This window comes from Meles meles, chromosome 7 (assembly GCF_922984935.1).
Source record: "Meles meles chromosome 7, mMelMel3.1 paternal haplotype, whole genome shotgun sequence".
Taxonomy (NCBI): Eukaryota; Metazoa; Chordata; class Mammalia; order Carnivora; family Mustelidae; genus Meles; species Meles meles.
The window spans coordinates 140,427,936-140,448,525 of NC_060072.1; the positions used below are offsets into that span (position 1 = coordinate 140,427,936).

The following is a 20,590-nucleotide window of genomic DNA, read 5'->3' on the forward strand; positions in this document are numbered from 1 at the left end:
GGGCCCAGGCAATGTGTACCGACGCCTTCGAGAGACCTGCCTCGCAAGAGGTCTGGGATGTGCACGCAGAGGGTTTTTCCATTTTCTTCTTCCTGTCCCTGAACGTGGGTGGTGACCTCCCATGAGGTGAATCACACAGGACTGTGACACGGGTGCGCCCTTACGGACGGTGGGACACACTTCTGCTTGGCCAGCGTCGTCAAAGCACCCTGAGGAGGCATCTCCAAAGACGGGCACAAAGACCAAAACGTCCTCCCGCTTGCTCATACCCTCCCTTTCAAGGTTCGTCAGCGGGGCTGGGAGTCCAGAGCTCGTCTTCTCTAATGAGCTGATGTGCGGACAGTGGCCGCCGCCTCCTGCTGCCATGAGGGGTACGGACTTGGGCTTCTTCCCAAGGCCAAGGGTGAGGGGCTCAGCCCATGGGAATCAGAGTCACCGTGAGCAGCGATGGGACAGCGTGGTTTGTCGATCTCCGAAAATGCACGGTTAGGAAGGAGAAGCCCCTCTGTAGCCCCAGTCCATTAACTCAGCTCCAATCAGAGAGCGAAACGCAGAAGTGGGGAGAGGAAAGCGAGGAAGAAATGCAGCGTCTGACGGACGTATGTCCTCCCGTGTCCTTCGGCACCTCCCTTGTCAAGGGGGGTCTGGCTGGGGCTGTGCGTGGACCGTAGGCTGACAGCAGGCGGCACACGGCATGTGGCCTGGCCTCTGAGGTGAGGTCAGAAAAGAACGATGCAGACGATGCTTTTGTCCTCGGGGCGCACACACTCAGCGGAGGGCTCGTCCTCGCAAGCCACTTTGGCTGCCATCGGCGAAACAGACACAGGCGTTTTCTTGCGTAAGTTCCCAGGGAGGCCTGATGATTTGACTCTCTCCCCCATCTGATGCCTTTCCCAGGTCCTCCCTTCCATGCCGGTCCAACACACCCTCACAGGAGGAATGGCACCCCAAATGCGTCCTCCCCTCGGGGTGCGCTCCTCTCTCGTCCTGGCCACTCTTGGCTTCCTTTCCACCCTCGTTCCTCGGTTCACCTTCTGCTTCCCGTTTGGTCACGGCTGCCACTCATGTACTGACACGGGTCTGACATCAGCGGCGGGACCCAGGCGAGCGCTGGCCACGGTGCTTTGAGTTTTCTGTGGCAACACAGGACTCGGTGCTCAGAGACCGCGGCCCGGATTCCATTGTCCTTCCAGGGACTGTGGGCAACTGACGTGTGACACCCATCCCAGCTCAGCCAGAAGGCAGGATGCAACACCAGAACCCGCTCCGGGGAAATCCTACAACTGCCCCGTAGGACAGGGGACGTGCTTTCCAGGCCTCCTGGGCTACACACACACACACACACACACACACACACACACACACACACACACACCCACACCCCCCCCCCCCCCCAGGAGGCAGGATGTTCTACCCTTGCGCTCATGTGGTTGTTACGTTTTCTGGGTCTGCGTGAGCCTCTCAAGCTGTGGCTGCCGAGAGAGATGGGGTGGTAAGGGCTTTGCCCCCCTGGTAAGGACCTGCAGGTTCGTGAAGGCGAGGCAGGTGACGGTTTGTGCAAGGTGGGACCGCGCTGCCGAATTACAGCTTAACTCCGTGCGGCAGAGACCTGCTCCTCTTGCTTTAGCATGAGCGGACGCTGGCCAGGAAGCCTGTGCTGGAAACAGCACCAAGCGCGCTCGTCCTCTCAGAGGCCAGACACATTAATTCTGGGTCAGTCTCACTCTTGCGAGATTTTCTGGCAGGTCTTTGAGAGATGACGGCATGGGGGAGACACACAGAGGCTGCGGGGCGACAAAGGTCCTGCTCCTATGCCGGCGACCTCTTGACCCCCTTCCCGACCTGTCCCCACGTGGTCAGGTCACCCAGATCACGTTCCAGAACATCCACAAGGAAGTGAGGACAGGTGGTGCGGTCTCCGGCCAAGGAGGAGCTCGGCCCTCTCCGGCAGGGAGAGGCGGGAAGACACCCACTCTGGCGCAGGAGGTAGGTGTGCACGAGCAGTCAGAGCTTAGTGTGACCTGGGACCGAGTCCCGGAACAGTCCTGGTGAGGCCTAGCACTGGTGGGGAGGCACCAAGCTTCGCTATGCGCGCCCAGCACCCGGGATCCAGGGCAAAGGTGGGTCCAGGGTGAGGCCCCAGAGTCAGCCTCTCTAGCACATTCTTGAGGATCTCAGCGCTGCTGGCCCGTGGACCACACTCGGAGTAGCAAGGCTGCCTGCGCTGGTGGGAGGCTAACGAGCCGGTGGGCGTGCTCCCACACACCCAGATGAGCAGAAGGAGGAAAAAGGTGCATCACCGTCACTTTGCCCTTGGCGCTGAGGGTGATCATCCTCCAACAGGGGTTTCCGAAGTTGGCTAAACACTGGGATCACCTGGAGAGCTTTAAAAAATATGGACGCCAGGCTCCCTGCCCCGGGAAATCCTTGCTTAATCTGCCTGGGGGCACGGCCTGGGCATATGCAATTTCAAAAGCTCCCAGGTGAGTCTGTGGGGCAGCCCAAATTACTAATCGCTGCCCCTGCTGTAGGTGCAAATGGATTTAAACTCGGGGCCACGTCTGCTTTTCTTCATCCCAGTTCACCTGTGATTCTAGGCAAATGGCCAGGAAGAACATTATTCTTATCTAGGAATAGAGGAGAAAAGGAACCACCATACATTCACTGCCTCACATCACACAGTGGTAATGCCATGGACAGAGGGGGCGTTTGGCCCTGAATTCCTTGTTCTTTAAATGACGTGTCTGGTACAATCTCGTACAGAAATTGTGGCGGCATGAGGTGCGGACAAGAGCAACAGGCTAGTGGTCGGGGGACACACACTGCTGTCCCCACTCCACCTTGCCACCTAACTGTCCTGGGCTTCTGCTTTCTCATCTGTCATGTGAGGGGGGGACAGTACTGTCTCCAAAAAACACTTTTCGCTTCCACAGTCCGTGGCCTGTGATGAGCCAGGGTCTGTTTTCTCCCACACGCCCTGTCTTCCTCTGCTGGCCCAGAGAACCACATCCAAGCAAACAGAAAGCAAGCATGAGAGCAGCCCCAGGGTCTCCTAGGTTTGGGACTCCTCCTTGCCTTACTGATGATCATTTAGTTTTGGTTAATGACCCTCCAGGGCTTTTCTGTCTGGGCAATGCTGACTCAGGAATGATCTGGGTAACTCAGGGGTTAGGATCCTCTAACTGATACCCCGATGGCACTTGTGAGTTGGTAGGATTTGTGACTAGAGTTAATGCCTCCATGAGCTGCAGAAGAAATCTCAGATACCACTCGTCCAAACCTAGGATAAAGTGCCTCTTCCTATTTAAGCGATAGTTGGTAAATATGAGTGAGTCATTGGATGTGAGGGACGCATTAGGATTACGGGTGAAGTTAAACGGAATCAGAGGACAGCTGTCTTTCACACCATCCTTGTGTCTAGGTGGAGGAGGTCAGTTACCAGCCAGAAGAGACATTCAACAATTCGTTTCCCCTAATAGTCAAAATTACTTTAATGCTCTTAAATTTGGAATGGCAGACTTTCCGTTGAAAGGGCAACCAGGGAGGAGGGGAAGGAAAAACAAATTATTACTGTTTTATTATTTACCGAGTATTTTATTCTTTTCATGAGCTCAGGTATATAATTAAAGCCCTGGGCATAGTGACCAAGACATAGTAAGCGCTCAGTAAATGTTAACTATTACCATTATTTTTTTAATCAAGTGAACATTTATTGGTATTTGGTTAAAATGATCTAAATTCTGAAAGTCACTGAAAAACATCAGTCACATAGACACAACATTTACAAAACCAAAATTTGCTAGAAACATACTTCTGGAGTTCCAGAACTACTGTTCTGCGTCTATGCCCACCTTACAGCAAAAATGCAATGACCGTAATCAACTTTCCATTTCCCGATCCATGGGACTCGAGGACACTGGTTCCACTATGCACTGGACCTCACATACCATTTAGCACAAAACACCTGGGACAGTGTCCTGGTACTGTATTTACACACACGCTTTTCTGAAGAAACGAACCACAGCACAAGCGTGGGTGAGCGCACAAAGGACGGCATTTGAGCCGCAGTCACCCAGTGTAACCTTCAGGGTGCAGGTGAGTGTCTAGGGAACCTAGTTCTTCACTTTAATTTGGTCCTTCCGGTCCCTGATAAAGGAAGGGGGCACAGGACTCAGTGGCCTCGAGATCGCAGAACTCCCGGTCTAACCCCATATGCCATCACAGGGCGTCCTGTCTCCTGCTCCCACCACCAGGCCAGTGGCGGGGAGGCCACATGACCGAGTGTCCATGACACCCACAAATCTCCATTCAGGTCAACCAAGCAATCACGGCGTGATGTCCAGATGAAACTGACCATGTCACTGGCCCTCCTGTCGCAGCTGGCACTCAGCAAAGGGGGAGAACAGAGCAGGTGGATGGATGGGGACGGAGAGAGGAGGACATCCAGGCTCCCTGGACTTGAGGGAAAGCACCCTGTGACCCAGTCTCCCTGCCCTGACTCTCTGGTGGCTGTGAGCGCGATTGCCATCCTGGGGACGCAGGGGGCTGTGAGCGACCACCCCCCCGGGACAGTGCCTGCTACTTCTTTCCTAGCACCCTCTTCTGGGGTGCAGCACCTGGTCCCCCGTTTTCAGAAGCGGAGGATTCAGATGCTCTGGGGCCCTGCACACTCATCGGGGGCAACGGGGTCGGGGGACGGTGTGACGATGGCGGGCAGCTGGAACGCCTACTTCTTGGCCGGCCCGGCCTGCCTGCTGACCTGCTGCTTCACCCTCTGTGTGGTGAGCCACGGGGTTTGTGCCCAATCTCCTGAGATGAGCCCAGCCCCTCACCTGCCCTTCCCCTGCGGACGGACGCAGCGCCAGGAGATGGAGGGGAGGCCAGCTGGACGGAGCCGGGCATTAGAATGCAGACTGGGGACTGGGACCGAGCGCCTGTGGATGCGGGTGAAGAAAAGGACCCTAATAAAATGAATGTAGATGAGATGGTGCTGGTAAAGCCGCACCCCTCTGAGGAAAGGTGTTGCATTCACAATCACTCGGGCAAAGCGGTTCCTCCCACAGGAACGACTGCCTCTGCCGGGGGGTGGGGGGGGTCCCCTCTTCAAGGGCCTGGTGTGAGGAACCTCAGACCGGAGTCGCCGCACCCGCGGGTGGGGTCAGCCTGTGCCAGAGCTTTGCTCTCCGGCCAGGTGGCACGGCCCAGGGCCCGAGCCCAGGTGGCATCAGGACCGGCCCCTGGGGGAGGGCACCAGCTGCCTTCTGGGGCGGCCTGCTTAGCGAAGCACCCGGACCCAGATGCCCTGCCCCTCAGGGGAGCTCACTGTGGACATGGCCACTCACAAGGTCACGGAGCTAAGGATACAGATTCGGTTCAGGACAGCTGCCCGGGTGCAGACGCGGGTGCTCCGAGTATCACTGGAGCCATGGGAGTGCCAAGGGAGCGGACCTGCCATCGGAGGCCTCTAGAACGGCGGGACCCGGCTGGGCCCAGGACCTGCAAGTCTCCGCACCCCCAACAAGGGCCTCTAAGGTCAGGGACTCACAATCACCAGCTGTCTAACCCCCGACAAGTCACTCTCGAGTTTCCATCCCTCACCAGCCCACGGGGGCCAGACGCTACCTGCCCTGTGTTGTGGAGATGCTGGGCCCATTCCGAGCAACAGAGTCATGGAGCCTCCCCACGGAGCCCCATACGCGGGCAGCCAACACACGGCCTGCTCTGCAGGGGCCGCCGCTGCTGCGCTGGGCCGGCCTCCTGAGGCCCGCTCCCCACCCCCGGGATGCAGTGAACACCGTGCCCGGAGCCGCAGGAGCAGGAGCGCAGGAGCCGGCGCTACCGGGGAGTTTCAGCAACTGCGGCTTCCGATGCCGGAGCTGTTACTGCTCGGCTGGGGAGGTCGGAGAAGTTAACTTAACCTCCCAGTGCCTCAGCGTCCTCAGTCCAACAAGGTGAACGCTATCAATGCATCACCTGAAATATTTTTAGAAGGGATGACAACACCGTAAAGCCATCGACAAACACGGGTGACTCACTTACCCGCGTTAACTGGGGACAGGAATCAAACAGATAACAGAAATCCACCAATAATCCTACAGCCTCATCAGGTTAAGCGCCCTTACTTGCCAAACCCAGGCTGTAAGCAAGGAATCGGACAGACTTGTCACCCTTCGTCACCTCCCCCTCCTTTCCTGTGGTGGGAGAATTATGAGTGGTCAGCTCTCTGCGGGTTGCAAACCAGAGGGGCCTGGGGAGCAGATGTCCAGAGGATCTGAATGGTCCAGATGCATCTCTAGGAGGCACAGGTGGCCCCTGAACAGTGGGAGGGCTAGGGGCACCGTCTCCCCGTGTGGTCAAAAATCTGTGTATAACTTTGGGCTCTCGAAAAACTTAACAACCGATAAGCCTACTGTTGGCCAGAAGCCTTACTGGTCACATGAACAGCCCATTAACTACGTTATATGTATTATGCGTTGTATTCTTATAGTCAGGGTAAGCTGATGAAAAAAAAAAGTGCCACTAAGAAAATCCAAAGAGAAAATACAATTTACAATACTGCATTTATATGAAAATATTCCACCTGTAAGTAGACCCACGCCACTCTAACCGGTGTGGTTCAAGGGTCAGCCATCCTCTGAAGTCACTAACCCAGCCCTGAAGCAAACCAACTAACTCATGTCCAACCGCCTGGCTCCCTGCTCAGAGGAACAGGCAGAGAGACAGACAGACAGAGGTACACCCAGACGTTCCTCCTCAAGCAGGACACTACTGTAGACAAGGCACGGGAGGGAGAAAAGTGCTTCCTGACTAGAAAGGACTCGAAGAAGCAACGAGGGCAACCACGCGGTCTCCCAGGGGAAGAGAGGAAAAGCACTTTCCAGAGCTCCTCGGAGCTGCTGGGGGAGGGGACGGCAGCACGTTCTGAGTGCTGGTGGGAAGTAATGACAGTCAGGAACAATACAGAGTATGAAAGAGAACATTTGTCACCGTGTCCCTTCTCTGCACTCTCCTGCAGGCAACTGTTTGCCATGCGTGCTTTCATCTTGGTGGCTCATGGGTAGGGACAGCAGTAATGATATGGTCCTGAGATATTGCGTTATTATCAAAGCAACTTTAATAGCTTATGTCATAATGCTAATGAGACTTCCTGAACACCTGTGCACAGTGACAGTCTGTGGTCAAATGAGCAAAGGGTACATGGAGCACCTTCCCCTCCCTGCCTCCCAGCGGCTAGCCCGCTGGCCCTGCACCCAGCCACTGGATCTGGCCCACTAGGGGGTCTAAGAGGGGTTCTAAGACTCCCTTTGAACCTGGCCCCCCTTCCCCCAGCTCCACCATTCTCCATTCAGTGGGCGGGGAGGAACCTTGGGGCCCCTGGGAGAACAGTCTCCACACGTCACGTACTGTTTCATGGCCGGGAGCTTGAGGCTGAGAACTGGCCAGCCCCCTGGCACTGGACCCAGTCTCCCGAGCTGTGCCTGCCCCACACGTGACAGATTCCTGGTCCATCCAGCACGACAGTAACATTTTCAGGGGATGCGTTCTCATGGGGACTGCGGAATACTCTGAGGGCATAATTTGAACTATTCTCCAATTTTATTAAAAAATCCGCCCCCCACCCCGGGTTGTAAGTTTGAGACCCGCATTGGGTGTAGAATTTAAAAATAAAACCTTTTACAAACTTTGAAAAAAACCTTTCCCCTTTCATTTGATTGTCTTAACTCCTTCCTCTGCAAGTCCATCCACACCTTTAATCAGATTCACGGATTCTCCCCACAATCTTCTCCCGAAATCTTCTCAGTCTCTAATGGAACAGGGATCTGATGAGCGAGCTTACTATTCCCAAGTTTGTCCCGGGACAGCGAAGAGAAACGAGTGCGTCTGATATCTGACTGTTACTTCCTCCTTTGCCACTGTGCCATCCTACGGTGCCCTCACACGTTACCAGTGGGATCGCAGTCCTGCTCCACGACACGGGGCAATTCTGCACCCCTGGCCGGACCCCTGAGCTCGGTCGTTTGCACGGATGCTCTCCGAAGCCCTCCCAGCGGTCTCGGTGACTAGGTATGGAGTTGAGACTCTGTTGCTCGCAAAACCAGATAAGCAAGTCCTGCCATCAAAAGGTGGTGCAGCCGCTGCCTGTTGGAACCCCGCGCCGGCTCTGCTGCTTTGCTCAGTCATCTCTGACTTTTCACCACCAACGACCTGTCATTCATTTTCTCCCACAGACTTCCTTGTGTTGCGTGGGTCCTATTTTAAAAGTAACCGGTTTTTCATTTTAGCTAATCAAAGTCACGTATCACCACCTGCCAGTCAAAGCTACTGAACCGAATGCCCACCAGCCTAAAGCAGACCCTCCACACCCACGGCAGGGAAGGATTTTACAGTGGGTGGAAGAGACGAGTTCCAATGGCTTGTGGTTAAGTCATTAAAACATGCTTCCCCAGACCCCTTGGGGGGGGGGCTGCAGCCTGGGAACCAGCTGGGTCCCAAGACTGTTCCATTCTCTCACGTTCAGTTCCAGGCCTAAACCAAGAGCTGGCCAGCACCCCGGCTGCGTCGGCCTGAGTCCCACCTGGGGCTGCTTCTTTCTGCAGCTCGAGCCCCCTCCACACTGGCGGGGTGCACGTGGGCAGGTGAGCCGCTGCTCCCTACTCACACCGTGACACTCACTCTCCGCCAGGGTCCCTCACTAGGTCATTTAAAAAAAAAAAAAAGAGTCCTCACTTTCTGTTTCACTTTCATTTCTGCAGATCTTAGTGTTCCACGAAAAACAACGCAGACATCGGGAGAACAGCCGCTTTGGGCGAGCCCTATGAGGCCAACTATTTCGGTTCTGGCCCCATCCCGCAGATGCAGACCCCCAGAACGTGCCCCGAGCCCAGGTCCTGGCTCACACACGACGTGGTACACGCGCTGGTCTGCCGGCTTGCTATCCAGGGGAGCTCACACCCACACAACCTGTCAAGTAGAAACAACGTCCTCGAAGCACATTTCTTCAGGGGCTCAGAAAGCTTTACATACATTATCTCATTCGACGCCTTCTCTTCTGTTAAGAAGGTGGAAGGCGGGGATTATCGCCCCTAAATGGCAGCTTTCAAGCACCCTCATGCGGGGACGGAGCATCTGCCTTGAGCCTGACTCAAAGCAGAAACCAACCAACGAGACCAACAAATGTAAGAAGGACACGGCTCCCAATGCCTCCTGCAAGAAAGGTGACTACGAGGTAACGAGGACCATGCTAGCGGGCTGAACAGAAAAGGGGATTTTTAAGTTCTCTCTTCCCGGTTTCATTTATTTGGCCACACTGATTCCCGCGTGTGGACGTGTGGCACGTATCCACCTTAGGTTCACAGGGATGTACGCGGCGCTCTGGGTACAGGATGTAAATTACCCCTCACGCACGCACGCGCACATCAGCAAATTCACATTCACCTTCTGTTCTGGGGCACTCGGATCATGTGTGGGCAAAACTGCCATTTGGGGGGACAGGACTTGACATCTCTGTTAATGTTGTATGAAACTGACTCGTCTGGGCACTAAACGTCCCAGAGCTATTTGCTCAACATGAAGCACGTACAGGCGTGCGGGGATCGCTCCGTTTTGGGGTGATTCCGCTCTAGGCGGTGCGGCTGCTGCTGTATTCTCTAGTTCTCAGAGCAGTTCTGGGCCAACAGTACAAATTCGGAGGCGACTCCTTGAGGCAGTGCATGGATGTTCTGTGAGTTCTACATGAAACAGGCTTTTGAGGCCGGAAATCTGCTTGGGCAGATGTTTTGGCTGTTTCTTCCTGTTTTAAATAAATGGCATTTGAGATGAAACTTTATCGAGCCCAGCCTCTTTAGGCCTGGATTAAATAAGGCGGTTTGGGGGCGGGGGAGGGGCAGGGAATAGCCAAGATAGGATGAGATGGGGTTTGAGAGATTTTATGACAGAAATAATAATGATGTTGGTAATGATAAAATAATCATTGTGGCTCTGAGAACAAGGGCATGAAACACATATTAATAATGAGAAGGGGGGGCTCAAGGAAAAGGAGTACCTCAGAATGCATTGCAATGGGCAAATTGAATTTGGTCCCAGGGAGAGCCAAGCTGTTCTGGTGAAAGCATATTAAACCCCAGCATTCCGCTCTTACAGGACACAGGGGTACAATTCTACGGAGAGTTGCGAGGAAGGCCACTGGGGAAGAAGCAGCGTGCCTACCCGTGCCAGGAAATGATGTCTTCCAGGGCAAGCCGGGAAGGGGCCGCTGCACTTCATGTGGGTGAACACGCTGGTCCCAGGAGGCAGTTTTATTTACTCCTTCTTCCTACTGGATGAGGCTCATTTGTTTTTATACCTCCAGTCTACGTGCAGTCCTCGCTCCCGTTGCACGTGCTATTATAAAACACCTTTCAGTCAGCCACCACGAAAATAGAGCGCTCTCAACACAGGTTCTCTCGGGGAGCAGCCCCTTCACAGAAACCGCCTCTAATAAAACCGGCCGTGATGCTAAAGAGAAGAGAAGGGCTAAGGCACAGGCCGAGGAAACGTCTGGAAGAAATTTGCAATTAATATTTTACAAGACATTTAGATTCTGATTCCTCCTTGCTGTAAAAATTTAAGAGCTTTTCCAAAACTGTATTCCTCTCTGTTATTACATCCTTAATTAAATTAATTTATACAGTGAATGCTCTAACGATACTGCTGTAGATTTTCAATCAGAAAGCCTTATGGCTAGAGACAATATGCGCGGGGACCCTGAAACGACAATGAGAGAGGGCGCAGTGCTGACCCTGGCGCGGGGGCTCTGTGGCCCTGGGCGTCTGATTACGGAAGAGATCATGGTGGTCTTCCCCTGCCTCAGTGAAGGTCTTTATTTTATTTTTTAATTAAGCTAAAACCAGGTCGGTGAGAGTGAAAACGAACCCTGCGAGTTGCCTTCACACAGATTTGTCTCTGGGAAATACAACGGTGGGCCATGACATTTCTCCTGACTACCCCCCAGGGAGGCTGTGCCTTCCTGGACAGAAGCCACCTTTGAGCCCGATTTGCTACACTGTCAAGGCAGAGGCAACCAAAATCTGTCCAGGAACACAAACAGCAGGGCTTCGGAGAAGGTCCGGCTAACAATTTTGCAGCCAAGCCAACAGCTGGTCACGTGGCCCTGCCTGATGTCCCAGAAGTCTTTCCTTGAGGTGACGGGAGTCTCACTCCGCAGCTCCAGGACAGGCCTGCGTGCACGCGTGACCTGCTCTAGCCTAGTGCCTGGTGCTCAGCAGGCGCTCGAGAATCGTTAGTGTTTTGTTCACCTACCGAGATGTCAGGAGTAAGGAAGGCATTGTGCCTGAGATGGGACCTGCTGCCTAGGCCTCAAGCCTCCCTTTCCAGAGGAGACCACGGTCAGCCCAGGGGAAGGACCCCAGATGCTCCTTCTTTGCTGTCCCTGGGTTGAGCTGTTGAATCGGCTTCCTTTAGTGCCAACAGTGTATTTCTAGGATTTATGGTGAGCGTTTCGCAGGATGAAAGACCCCGTGTCTTCCTCGGTTACCCGGGGTGAACAACGTGTCCTTAATGACTCTGCCCTGATCTTTTGCCTTATCCCCCGTCCACTATGGAAAGGGTCTCTAGGACCCACACGAGGCATGAAGGAGGGGTGCCTCCAGAGAAAAATTCATTCAACGGAGTAAGACAGTCCCATCAGCATTTTTCCCTCTGCCATCCTGAGTTCTTCGCTTTTCTCAAGACTGAAAGACGGGTCCCTAACCATCAATCAAGTTTGGGTGCATGAAGAGAGTTCCCTATGATATAAAACATCAGCTGCAAAAGAAAATTAAACAAGGGGGGGGGACCGAGCACTATTTGATCTTGTTTTAAATTGAAAGTTTTGGACACTTTAGGGGGAGGAAAAAAAAAGCAGCAAGCGCCTTTTTAATGGATTTTATCCGCAGGAAAAATGATCACAACCAGAAAAGCTTTAAAGTGTCAGCTGCTGATGCATTTTTCTTTATCCCTTTCATTTTTATTCAGAAAGAAATTGAAGGCATATGGCAAAGTGCATCATTAATTTCTTATTAATTTCATAATACGAAGGCAACCGGTTAAAATAGTAGTGCTACAACTTTAAATTACCGAACTCACTTGGTAGTTAATGAGAGATTTAGCACAGCAGGGGTTCTGTTAAATTAAGTTGTGCCTTCACATCACAGTGGGAAAACAGGTGTATATTGGTTTAGAATTATGGAAATGTGGACTAATTCCAAGGCTTGTAATCAAACAGCAAGCCACCCTGTAATATTTTTCCCCCCAAATATGCATTAATCTTTTATGTCCAGTCCCACTGCTTTCTGTCCACCCAAAGCTTGCTGCTGAAAGGAAACCAACTTTCATGTTTTGCCTCTAGCTGTTCGGGGTGCTGTTTTTTCAGACAGAACTATCCCTAAATGCAACATAGGGAGCCCTGTGCCCATTCACCTCATTTGAAGTGGCGAATGTACCTGCAGTGCGTGCCGTGAAGGACGGGAGCCTACAAATCAGACCGGACTTCTCACGATTTCCCTCTAACCTGCTGCAGGCAGGTCATGGGGCATACGAAGCCGAACCGGAGAAAAAGAAAACCAAAAAACAACTCCCAAGCCATCTTTTCCAACTCCAGAACTCTTGCACTTATTAACGGGTCTCCAAAATCACTGCTCTTCATTTCTGCATGCAGGATTTTTAAGAAGAGAAAAACAGACCATACGTGCATTTTTTTTTTTTTTTTTAAATACTGAAGATGCTCCTTGTTTGCTAGGAAAGGGTCAGGGTAAGATGTCCTAAACAGAAGCAGACCTGCCAGCCCCCTTGTGGGTTTTTCAACAAGGCCCACTCATCATATGAACTCGGGGCCTCTTGAGAGTGTCTTCGCCAATGATGATGGCGTCCTGAGGAGCTGTGCAAGTTTTAGTGGAGTGGATGAATTCAAATGCCCCCAGCTGTGCATTAACTTAAATTAGAATGTGATATACACCCTAAATGCTAAATAAATTCATCACCTCGGGAATTTTTTTGAACAAACCTAGAAGGGATTTTGTGTGCTGATTACGTATTTTTTTTTTAAGATTTTATTTATTTGATATATATAGAGAGATCACAAGTAGATAGAGAGGCAAGTAGAGAGAGAAGGGGAAGCAGGCTCCCTGCTAAGCAGAGAGACCGATGTGGGGCTCGATCCCGGGACCCTGAGTCATGACCTGAGCCGAAGGCAGAGGCTTAACCCACTGAGCCACCCAGGCGCCCCTGATTACGTATTTCTTTTTAAAAGAAGGAATACAAAGTGGTCTTTGGGTGTGATTAGGAGACTGAGAAATAAAACAAATAAAAAACCCCCCCAGACCAAAAAACTTTCTTATTATTGGCTGAGCCAGTAAAGATTTGCCTTGGTTTCTTCATTTGGTAATGTGACCTATCCCTGCGACCTTCTAGAATTTACATTGAAAAAAATTCCATTTATAAGGAAAACAAAGCTGAAATAATACTTAAAAAAAAAAAGAAAGAAAGAAAGTCATTGAGCAAAAGCACTTAGATGTCCTGACTGCTGACTTTTACTAAAACCATCTTAAAAGTTTCAGGGAGAAGTAGCAAAACAGGGCGGGCAAAGTCTGCAATACCATGCTTGCTTTTCTGACTCTTCTGCTCTTTGATTTGCTCTAAGGAAAAGGGAGAAGCCACAGGGTGGGGTTGAAGGCCACGGTTCGTAATTTATTATTTTGGGATGGCTAAGAAGCTAATGTTTTGAAAACGTTTTCTTGAGTATCTTGCCACTACAAAATGCTATGAAATTTTCAACGAACCTGAGGTGGTTTAAACAAATGTTCTCTTCTCTGGGGTGATGGGTCATCAAATGCCTGTGTGTGCGTATGGTAGCCTGTGTACACACAGGTGTCCATGTGTCTACAGAGACAGCAAAAGGGTAGCCAGAATCACGCTCTGAGAACACGAGGGACACTTTCTTAGACTCTGATCAAATCAGGCTGCAATGAAATTATTATCGCATGGCTCACCCCAAGCTCTTCATTAGAACCAATACACACCTTTAGGAGAGTAAATGAATTCATCACCAGTCTTTGGGTCATTGGGGAAAATATACAAACGGCACAGGTCACTTTCCACCAGCATGCAATATATAAAAATGCCACAAAATCCCAGAAATCGTGTATTCAGATGCAGCAGTTACATACAACATCAGTTTGCTTCTAGTGAATTGTGCTAATCATCAAATATTACCAGGAAGGAAACGGAAAAAAAAAATTGTAAGCTTTGTATTTTCTGTTCTCTATCAACATGAAGCCACAAATTAGGCATTAAAACATGGACTTTGTTAACCACCAATGACTGTTGAGAAACCATTAGGAGGTTTAATATTATGGCTGTACAGAGTACATTTTGTCCTTTCAAAAGAAAATCTGAGACTAAATTTCAAAAGGGGCTCCTGGTGAGTAAAAGCTTTTCCTTTTCCATCGGCTTTACTCCTGTGTGTTGGATTTTTTTTTTTTTCTTTTCCCTTTTAAAATCTTAGCCCACCCAATACTCTTTGGCAGCCGTAGCTACCCAGTGGGGACACTCTGATTTTCTGACCAGGGGACGTACTATTTGAGAGCTCTTTCCATCAGCATTAATGCCAGTCCTTTCTGGGCCGGCCAGCTGGTCTGGCTGCTGCAGGGGGGGAACAGAGGGGTCAGCTTATACTCCTCAAAAGACCAAAGTCATTTTTGCCACTAAGAGCCCATAACTAGAACCTTCAGTTGAAAGGACCATTTTCAAGCAATAAAGTGATTTTGGTACAAAAGTAAACCGACTCACCCCAGGTAAAGTTTTAATATTGTGCAGTGCATTCTGGGCCTCAAGTGCAGCTTTTCTTGTATAAAATGTTACGAAACAACAACCTACAGAGAGAAATGAAAAGGTTTTAGAAATTTCTGTGAATGCTTTGCTTAGATATAACGGAGACTATGGCGAACAAATAATCAACTTAAAAGGACGCGCAATTTAAGAATAACAAAGTGGCGTGAGAAGAGTAATAACATCTCAGGCTTTTACCAGCGCCGCTCACCCAAGCCGTGTTTACGAGCTTTACCCGCGCGGAGATCAATTCATGACTCTCTGGACCAACCGCCTGGAACGCAGCTCCTCAGGGATGGGGGGTGGGTAAGTGGTGGGTGACACGTTAATGGGGCTGGTGTAGCGACTGCACACAGAGAAGGGCTTAATCGCAGTGACAATGGCAGAAACTTGCAGTCACTCTCATTTCCTTAAAGAATATTCCAGAACATCACATTTTTAAAACACTGTCTAAACTCAACGGTGTAGAACACCGTTTCAGGTTCTGAAAAGCTGGGATGTTTCTTCCTTCTTTCTTTTTTATCTCCACCAATAGTGTATAATGCAAAGTTCCGTAGATGAGATACTCAGTATTTGTTGGCCACAATGTAGGGCTGTTTTAACCAGTTTGGGAATTTTGTTACGGTATAGGGGGGCACACACCCAGACACGTTTGCACACACTGTCCCACCTCTTATTAAGTAGAGCTACAGCACACCAACTGGAAACTTTTTGATTCCTTATGTCTAAGAGCTGATGGGAGTCTGGGCTGAACGTCCCCAGGAGAGACCAGCAAAGCCCCTCTTCCCAGCCACCTTCCTCCACCCAAGAAAATGGTGCTGAAGCCTTACACCATTACTTCTGCATTCTGAAGGATGGCTGACCCCTCCTTCAGTTTGCCGCCAAAGATGCTGGTTAGCACAGCGGTTTAAATCATAGCGATGCCTGTTAATGATCTGTTCATCAGCAGGTAGGTTTTAGCACAGTCAGGCTTGGGAAAGGGGGGTGGACAAAATCTTTAAAAATTTAAAGATAAAAGATGATGCCTCGGAGCTGAATTGTCTTTGTAAGCTGTGCTGAGGCAGGAAAGCAGGGAGATGTGTGCATGAAGACTGGAAGTATTTGACCCTGAGTTGTACTTGAGCACCCTAAAGCATGGGGTCAAAGAGCTGGGGAGGGCTTGGAGAGGCACTCACTCATACCAGACAGAGTACATTCACCAAGGACCATGAAAGGAATGCACAGCACTCTGGCATCAGCCTTGGTTCTACTTAGGGGAATAAAGTAAACAAGACAAAGAACAGTAAACAAACAAACAAACAAAAAGGCAGAGCTGACAACAGTGAGTTGGCATTGCAAGTCATCAAAGGTTGGCACTGTGGTTTTTCAAAACAAAAACTCGTTCAAAAGAGTAGAGAGGGGAGGCTACATGACTCAGTCAGTTGAATGTCTGACTCTTGATTTTGACTCAGGTCATGATCTCGGGGTCGTGGAACTGAGCCCTACGTCGGGCTCTGCACTCAGCTGAGTCTGCTGGAGAGATTCTCTCCCTCTCCCTTTGCTCCTCCCCCGTCACGCACGTGTGCTCACTCACTTGCTCTCTCTCTCTCTCTAAACAAACAAGCAAACAAACAAAAACTTTAAAGTGTAGAAAAAAAATAAAGTTCAATTCCATTCATTCAGCATTTCTAAACACATCTACGATACTTCCTCCTCATTTAGAAAAGAGATTTGAAAACTTGTCATATATTTGATTTTGTTTTAGTCTACCAAGATTAAACCATACAAGATATACAAAACCTTCACCTTCTGGACAAAGCAGAAGATGATCACTGCTTCTTGGCACTCAAACTACAGGCATTCAAGGATCAGAAACTCCTAAAATGTCAGAGTTCACAGACATGATGGAAGAAATTGAAAATCATTGAGTTTCTTGAAAGAATCACAGATGGACTGACCATTTTTATTAACTATTTATTTATTTTTGAGAGAGAGAGAGAGAGAGAGAGACCAAGTTGGGGGGGCAGATGGAGAGGGAGAGAGAGAGAGAGAGAGAGAGAGAATCTTAAACAGGCTCCAAGCTCAATGTGGACCCTGACGCGGGGCTCAATCTCAGGAATGAAATCGTGACCTGAGCCGGAATCAAGTCAGATGCTTAACTGGCTGAGCCACCCAGGCGCCCTAGACTGGCTAATTTTTTAGACGAGTTTTTCACTTCAGCTATTTTGCCTTCTGTGACCAGAGTTCATTTGGCCTGATGTAGATTGATTGGTTGATTGATTGATTTTTACTGAAATGTTCAATTTAATGAGTGACTCTGGCTTCAATGGCATGATATGAGCCCAAGACTCGCTATAGGAATTGCTTCAGATCTAGGAATAAGTTTTAACAGGGAAGTCAAGTTCCAGCTTCCAACAACCCACTGTAATCACTCTAAGAAGAAGAAGACGACAAAAATACCAACTATGCCTCGCTGGGCTTTGTATAGTAAGAAAAGCAGAGAGAGACATAACCTCTGCCTTCTGAAAGCTCTTCATGGAATCTCAGTAATTTCTTCTCTCCCTCTCCTGGGCTTACAGTGTTGACCCACTCCTGGGCTTACGGTGTTGGCCACTGGAGAAGGGAGCAATGGGGAAGCTCGCAACTTCACCCGCAATAACCAGAGCTCTGGATGGAGGCAGAGTCTGATACCCTGGAGCCAACGGATCTGGGGAGGGAGAAGCTTCGAAGAAAGAAGACCGAGGGCTGGAGTGGCATGTGCCTGCCCGGAGAGAAAGCAATTAAGAAGATGAAGAAGAAGAAGAAAGGCCAGCATGGCCAAGCTCAGAGCTGAGAAGGAAACCCAGACCCACGCATGCGGCGGTAGAAGGGAGGGCGGGGCGCGGCGAATGGAGAACTGAATGAGTGGAAGATAAAAGCACCAAAGAGCAAAGATGAGGCTCCTGAGTGAACCCCACGTGTGGGTCCAGATGGACGAGCTCAGGCCCAGACGCGAAGGTCTCGGGAATACAGGAAGCGCTCTTGTCTTCCGCAACCGACAAAATCCCCACCACTTCTTGCTGCCCAAACCGCGCTAGGATGGTGCAGTTCGTTTCCAATTTAAGTATTAAAATGCTCCCCATGGGGATAGAATCGTCTAATTGTTCTTTGCTATTTACATCTTTGTGTACATTTGGCTAAAGCGCTTTCCTCTTGAACAAAGTTCTTAGTGAACAGAAGGTGGTGTGGGGGTGTGTGTGTGTGCGGGTGCGCGCACACGCGTGTGTGTTTGGGGAAAGGCAAGTGAGCACTAGGAGATAGGGACGCAGAGAGGAAAGGAATGCGGAGAGGAGTCTCATGTCCAAAAGGGCAGATGGGAAGACACCCCAAATCTCAGACTCCTTCCAGTTTCATCTAGGGTCCTGTCTGCTTGTACAGCTGATACAGTGAAATCAGGGTTCCCGCGACAGACCCTCCTCAGTCAGTGCATAGCTCTGCTTCCTTTACTCCACACCCATTTGAACCACGGTCTTTGAGATGATGCCAAGAACAGCTCTGGCTGCAGCCGTAATGCACAGGAGAATACCGTGGGTGACACCGGTGATCTGCTTCCCGACCCCCCACTCAGCAGCCCAGCCCCCTCGGTGCTGTGCTTGGGAAACACCCCGAGCAGCTTTGGGAAAGGTGGACACGGCTCCTCTCCTGGCCCCAGGCTTGGTGAGCAGGGTCTGGGCTGAATTTCTGCCTCGGCTTGTAGCCTCGGCTGGGTACCCTCCCGCACTGGACAACTTGCACAAACGTGCGGGTTCCGGGGAAGACAACAGGGTTGGGACGATCACCCCGGACTCTGCTTTCAGTTTCGTATGTTTGGTTCCTGAGTGGCTTGGGCAGAAAGAGCTTACTTCCTCTGTACCTTAGCCGCTTTGGTTTCATTACCCCTCAATCAGCGAAAAAACACCAGGGCTGCCTACAGTCCTCCTCAAAACAACACGGGTATACAGTCCAAGGGTTTCGTGTAGAGCAAGTTTTTTTTTAAAAAGTCAAAATTATTCTTTACTTTTCTTGGGCTACAAAGAACTTTTGCTCCATTTCAGCGTGCAAACTAATCCACTTAAAAACAGTGTTGGATTAAAGTTATCTTCAATTTGCAAGGTAAACACAGAACTACCAACTCAGGAGGCCACCTTCCATAGAGCAATCTGTGGCTTTCCCCTCAAAGACCCAGGAGCCTGTACACCACCAGAGTAAGACTCCTATTTCTGAGAGAACCCTCCCAGCTAATAACCAGCCTTTCTCATCCGTCCGTCACTTGATACGCTCACTTAAAATCTTAGATTCATTAACCTGCTGAGATTATTTGAACGAAAGGAAGAGAGAAGTATTATTTGCCTTGACGTGGTCATGATCATGGCCAAAGGTCAGGGAGCTACTGCGGATCCCAGAAAACCATGGCAGTTCCTCCAAGGTGGGATTTTCTTCCCTGGCCATACAGCTGTTCAGGGAATCACCTGTCCCTTAGATTTCCCCGCACCAGCTGTAAGTCAGCTCTGAAATTCACTGGAATCCTTTTCAGGTCAGCGGCGACACCAGATGGCTCCGCAGTCCGAGGCAGGGGACAGACCTCCCCCCTTCAGCGGGTCCTTTTTCAAACACCCTTGCGAGGCAGGCGGTTAAACACCGATGAGCTCAGGGGCTCTTGCAAGGCCAAGGCCTGCGGCTGCAGCAGGCACCAGGGGGGTTCAAGCCCTCTGGCGTCGGCATCATTCTGGAGTCCCCCCATCCCAGCTGCCCGTGGAATGCCGAAGAAGGTTCTGCTCTATGGCGCAGACCAAAGTGTCCCAGCTGGGGGCGCGGGGAGCTAGTGGGGATGGGTGCCGTCCGGCCGGTCAGGGGTGCGGTGGGCCCCCCGGATCCTGCTTGAGGTGGCTCAGTCACCCCATGTGCAGGCCTCCACACGGTCTCACAACCGTGCTGCTGGACGAGGCCTGCCAACTCTATCTGCCCCTTCACCTGAAACTCTGAAAGGACAAACGTGATGTCCCGCCCATGCGTTCCTTGATGGCGTCTCACTTTTCAACACTTGACAATTCATTGTATCCATAAGGGCTCTGGACTTCAGAGGACCCCCTTCCCCCCCAACCCACCTCTCACGGGTCTGTTTATCGACACCACCCCATGACTCCCCACCAGGAGTTCTTAAATTCGTGGCTGCCACAGGTTTGGGGGCAAAACTTGGGAGGGGATTCCAGAATCAAGTCCCAGTGTGGGAGGCCCACACACGGTGTCACTCACATCTCCCTGGGAATTCCTATGGTGAACACCCAGCGGAGCTCCTAGGAGGGTGACGTAAGAGAGAGCGACCGTGATGGTAGACAAGGCCTGGGGAGATCTTGGGAGGCAGAGAGCCGTCTACAAAGGCTGACCAGCACAAGCCTTTGGGGTTTCGCAAGCAGCAAGTGGACGCTGGGCCCCGAAAGAGAGAGTCTGGGGGTGGGGGACTGGGAGCCTTTGGTCACACAGATCCCCACACGGTGACAAGTTCAGCAATTTGATTGCGTATGTTCCACATGCGAAGCCGTGTGCCGTCAGCATTGTAATGAACTGTGTGATATGATTAGACCATTTTGTCTCAGAAGCGGAGAGTGGCAGTTCCCACAGAGGCCAAGTACTGCCTACTCCAAACAGGGTAGCTGGTGTCTGACTTTATCTCTTCACAGAGAGTTTTCTGCCTGTCACCAAGAGTTCCCTCAGGTACTTTGCTGGCTTAATT

The 20,590-nt window shown here is 50.9% G+C and overlaps 1 protein-coding gene across 14 annotated transcripts in view; it reads right to left on the reverse strand.

Annotated features, from left to right (window-relative positions):
- The window catches only part of CELF2 (CUGBP Elav-like family member 2), an 829,878-nt gene that overhangs the window by 95,584 nt on the left and 713,704 nt on the right, over positions 1 to 20,590 (reverse strand). For all 14 annotated transcript variants that reach the window (XM_046013183.1, XM_046013181.1, XM_046013180.1 and 11 more), the window contains one exon: positions 14,824 to 14,906. In XM_046013183.1, the coding sequence (XP_045869139.1) occupies positions 14,824 to 14,906 (83 nt within the window). The remainder of the gene's footprint in view (positions 1 to 14,823; positions 14,907 to 20,590) is intronic.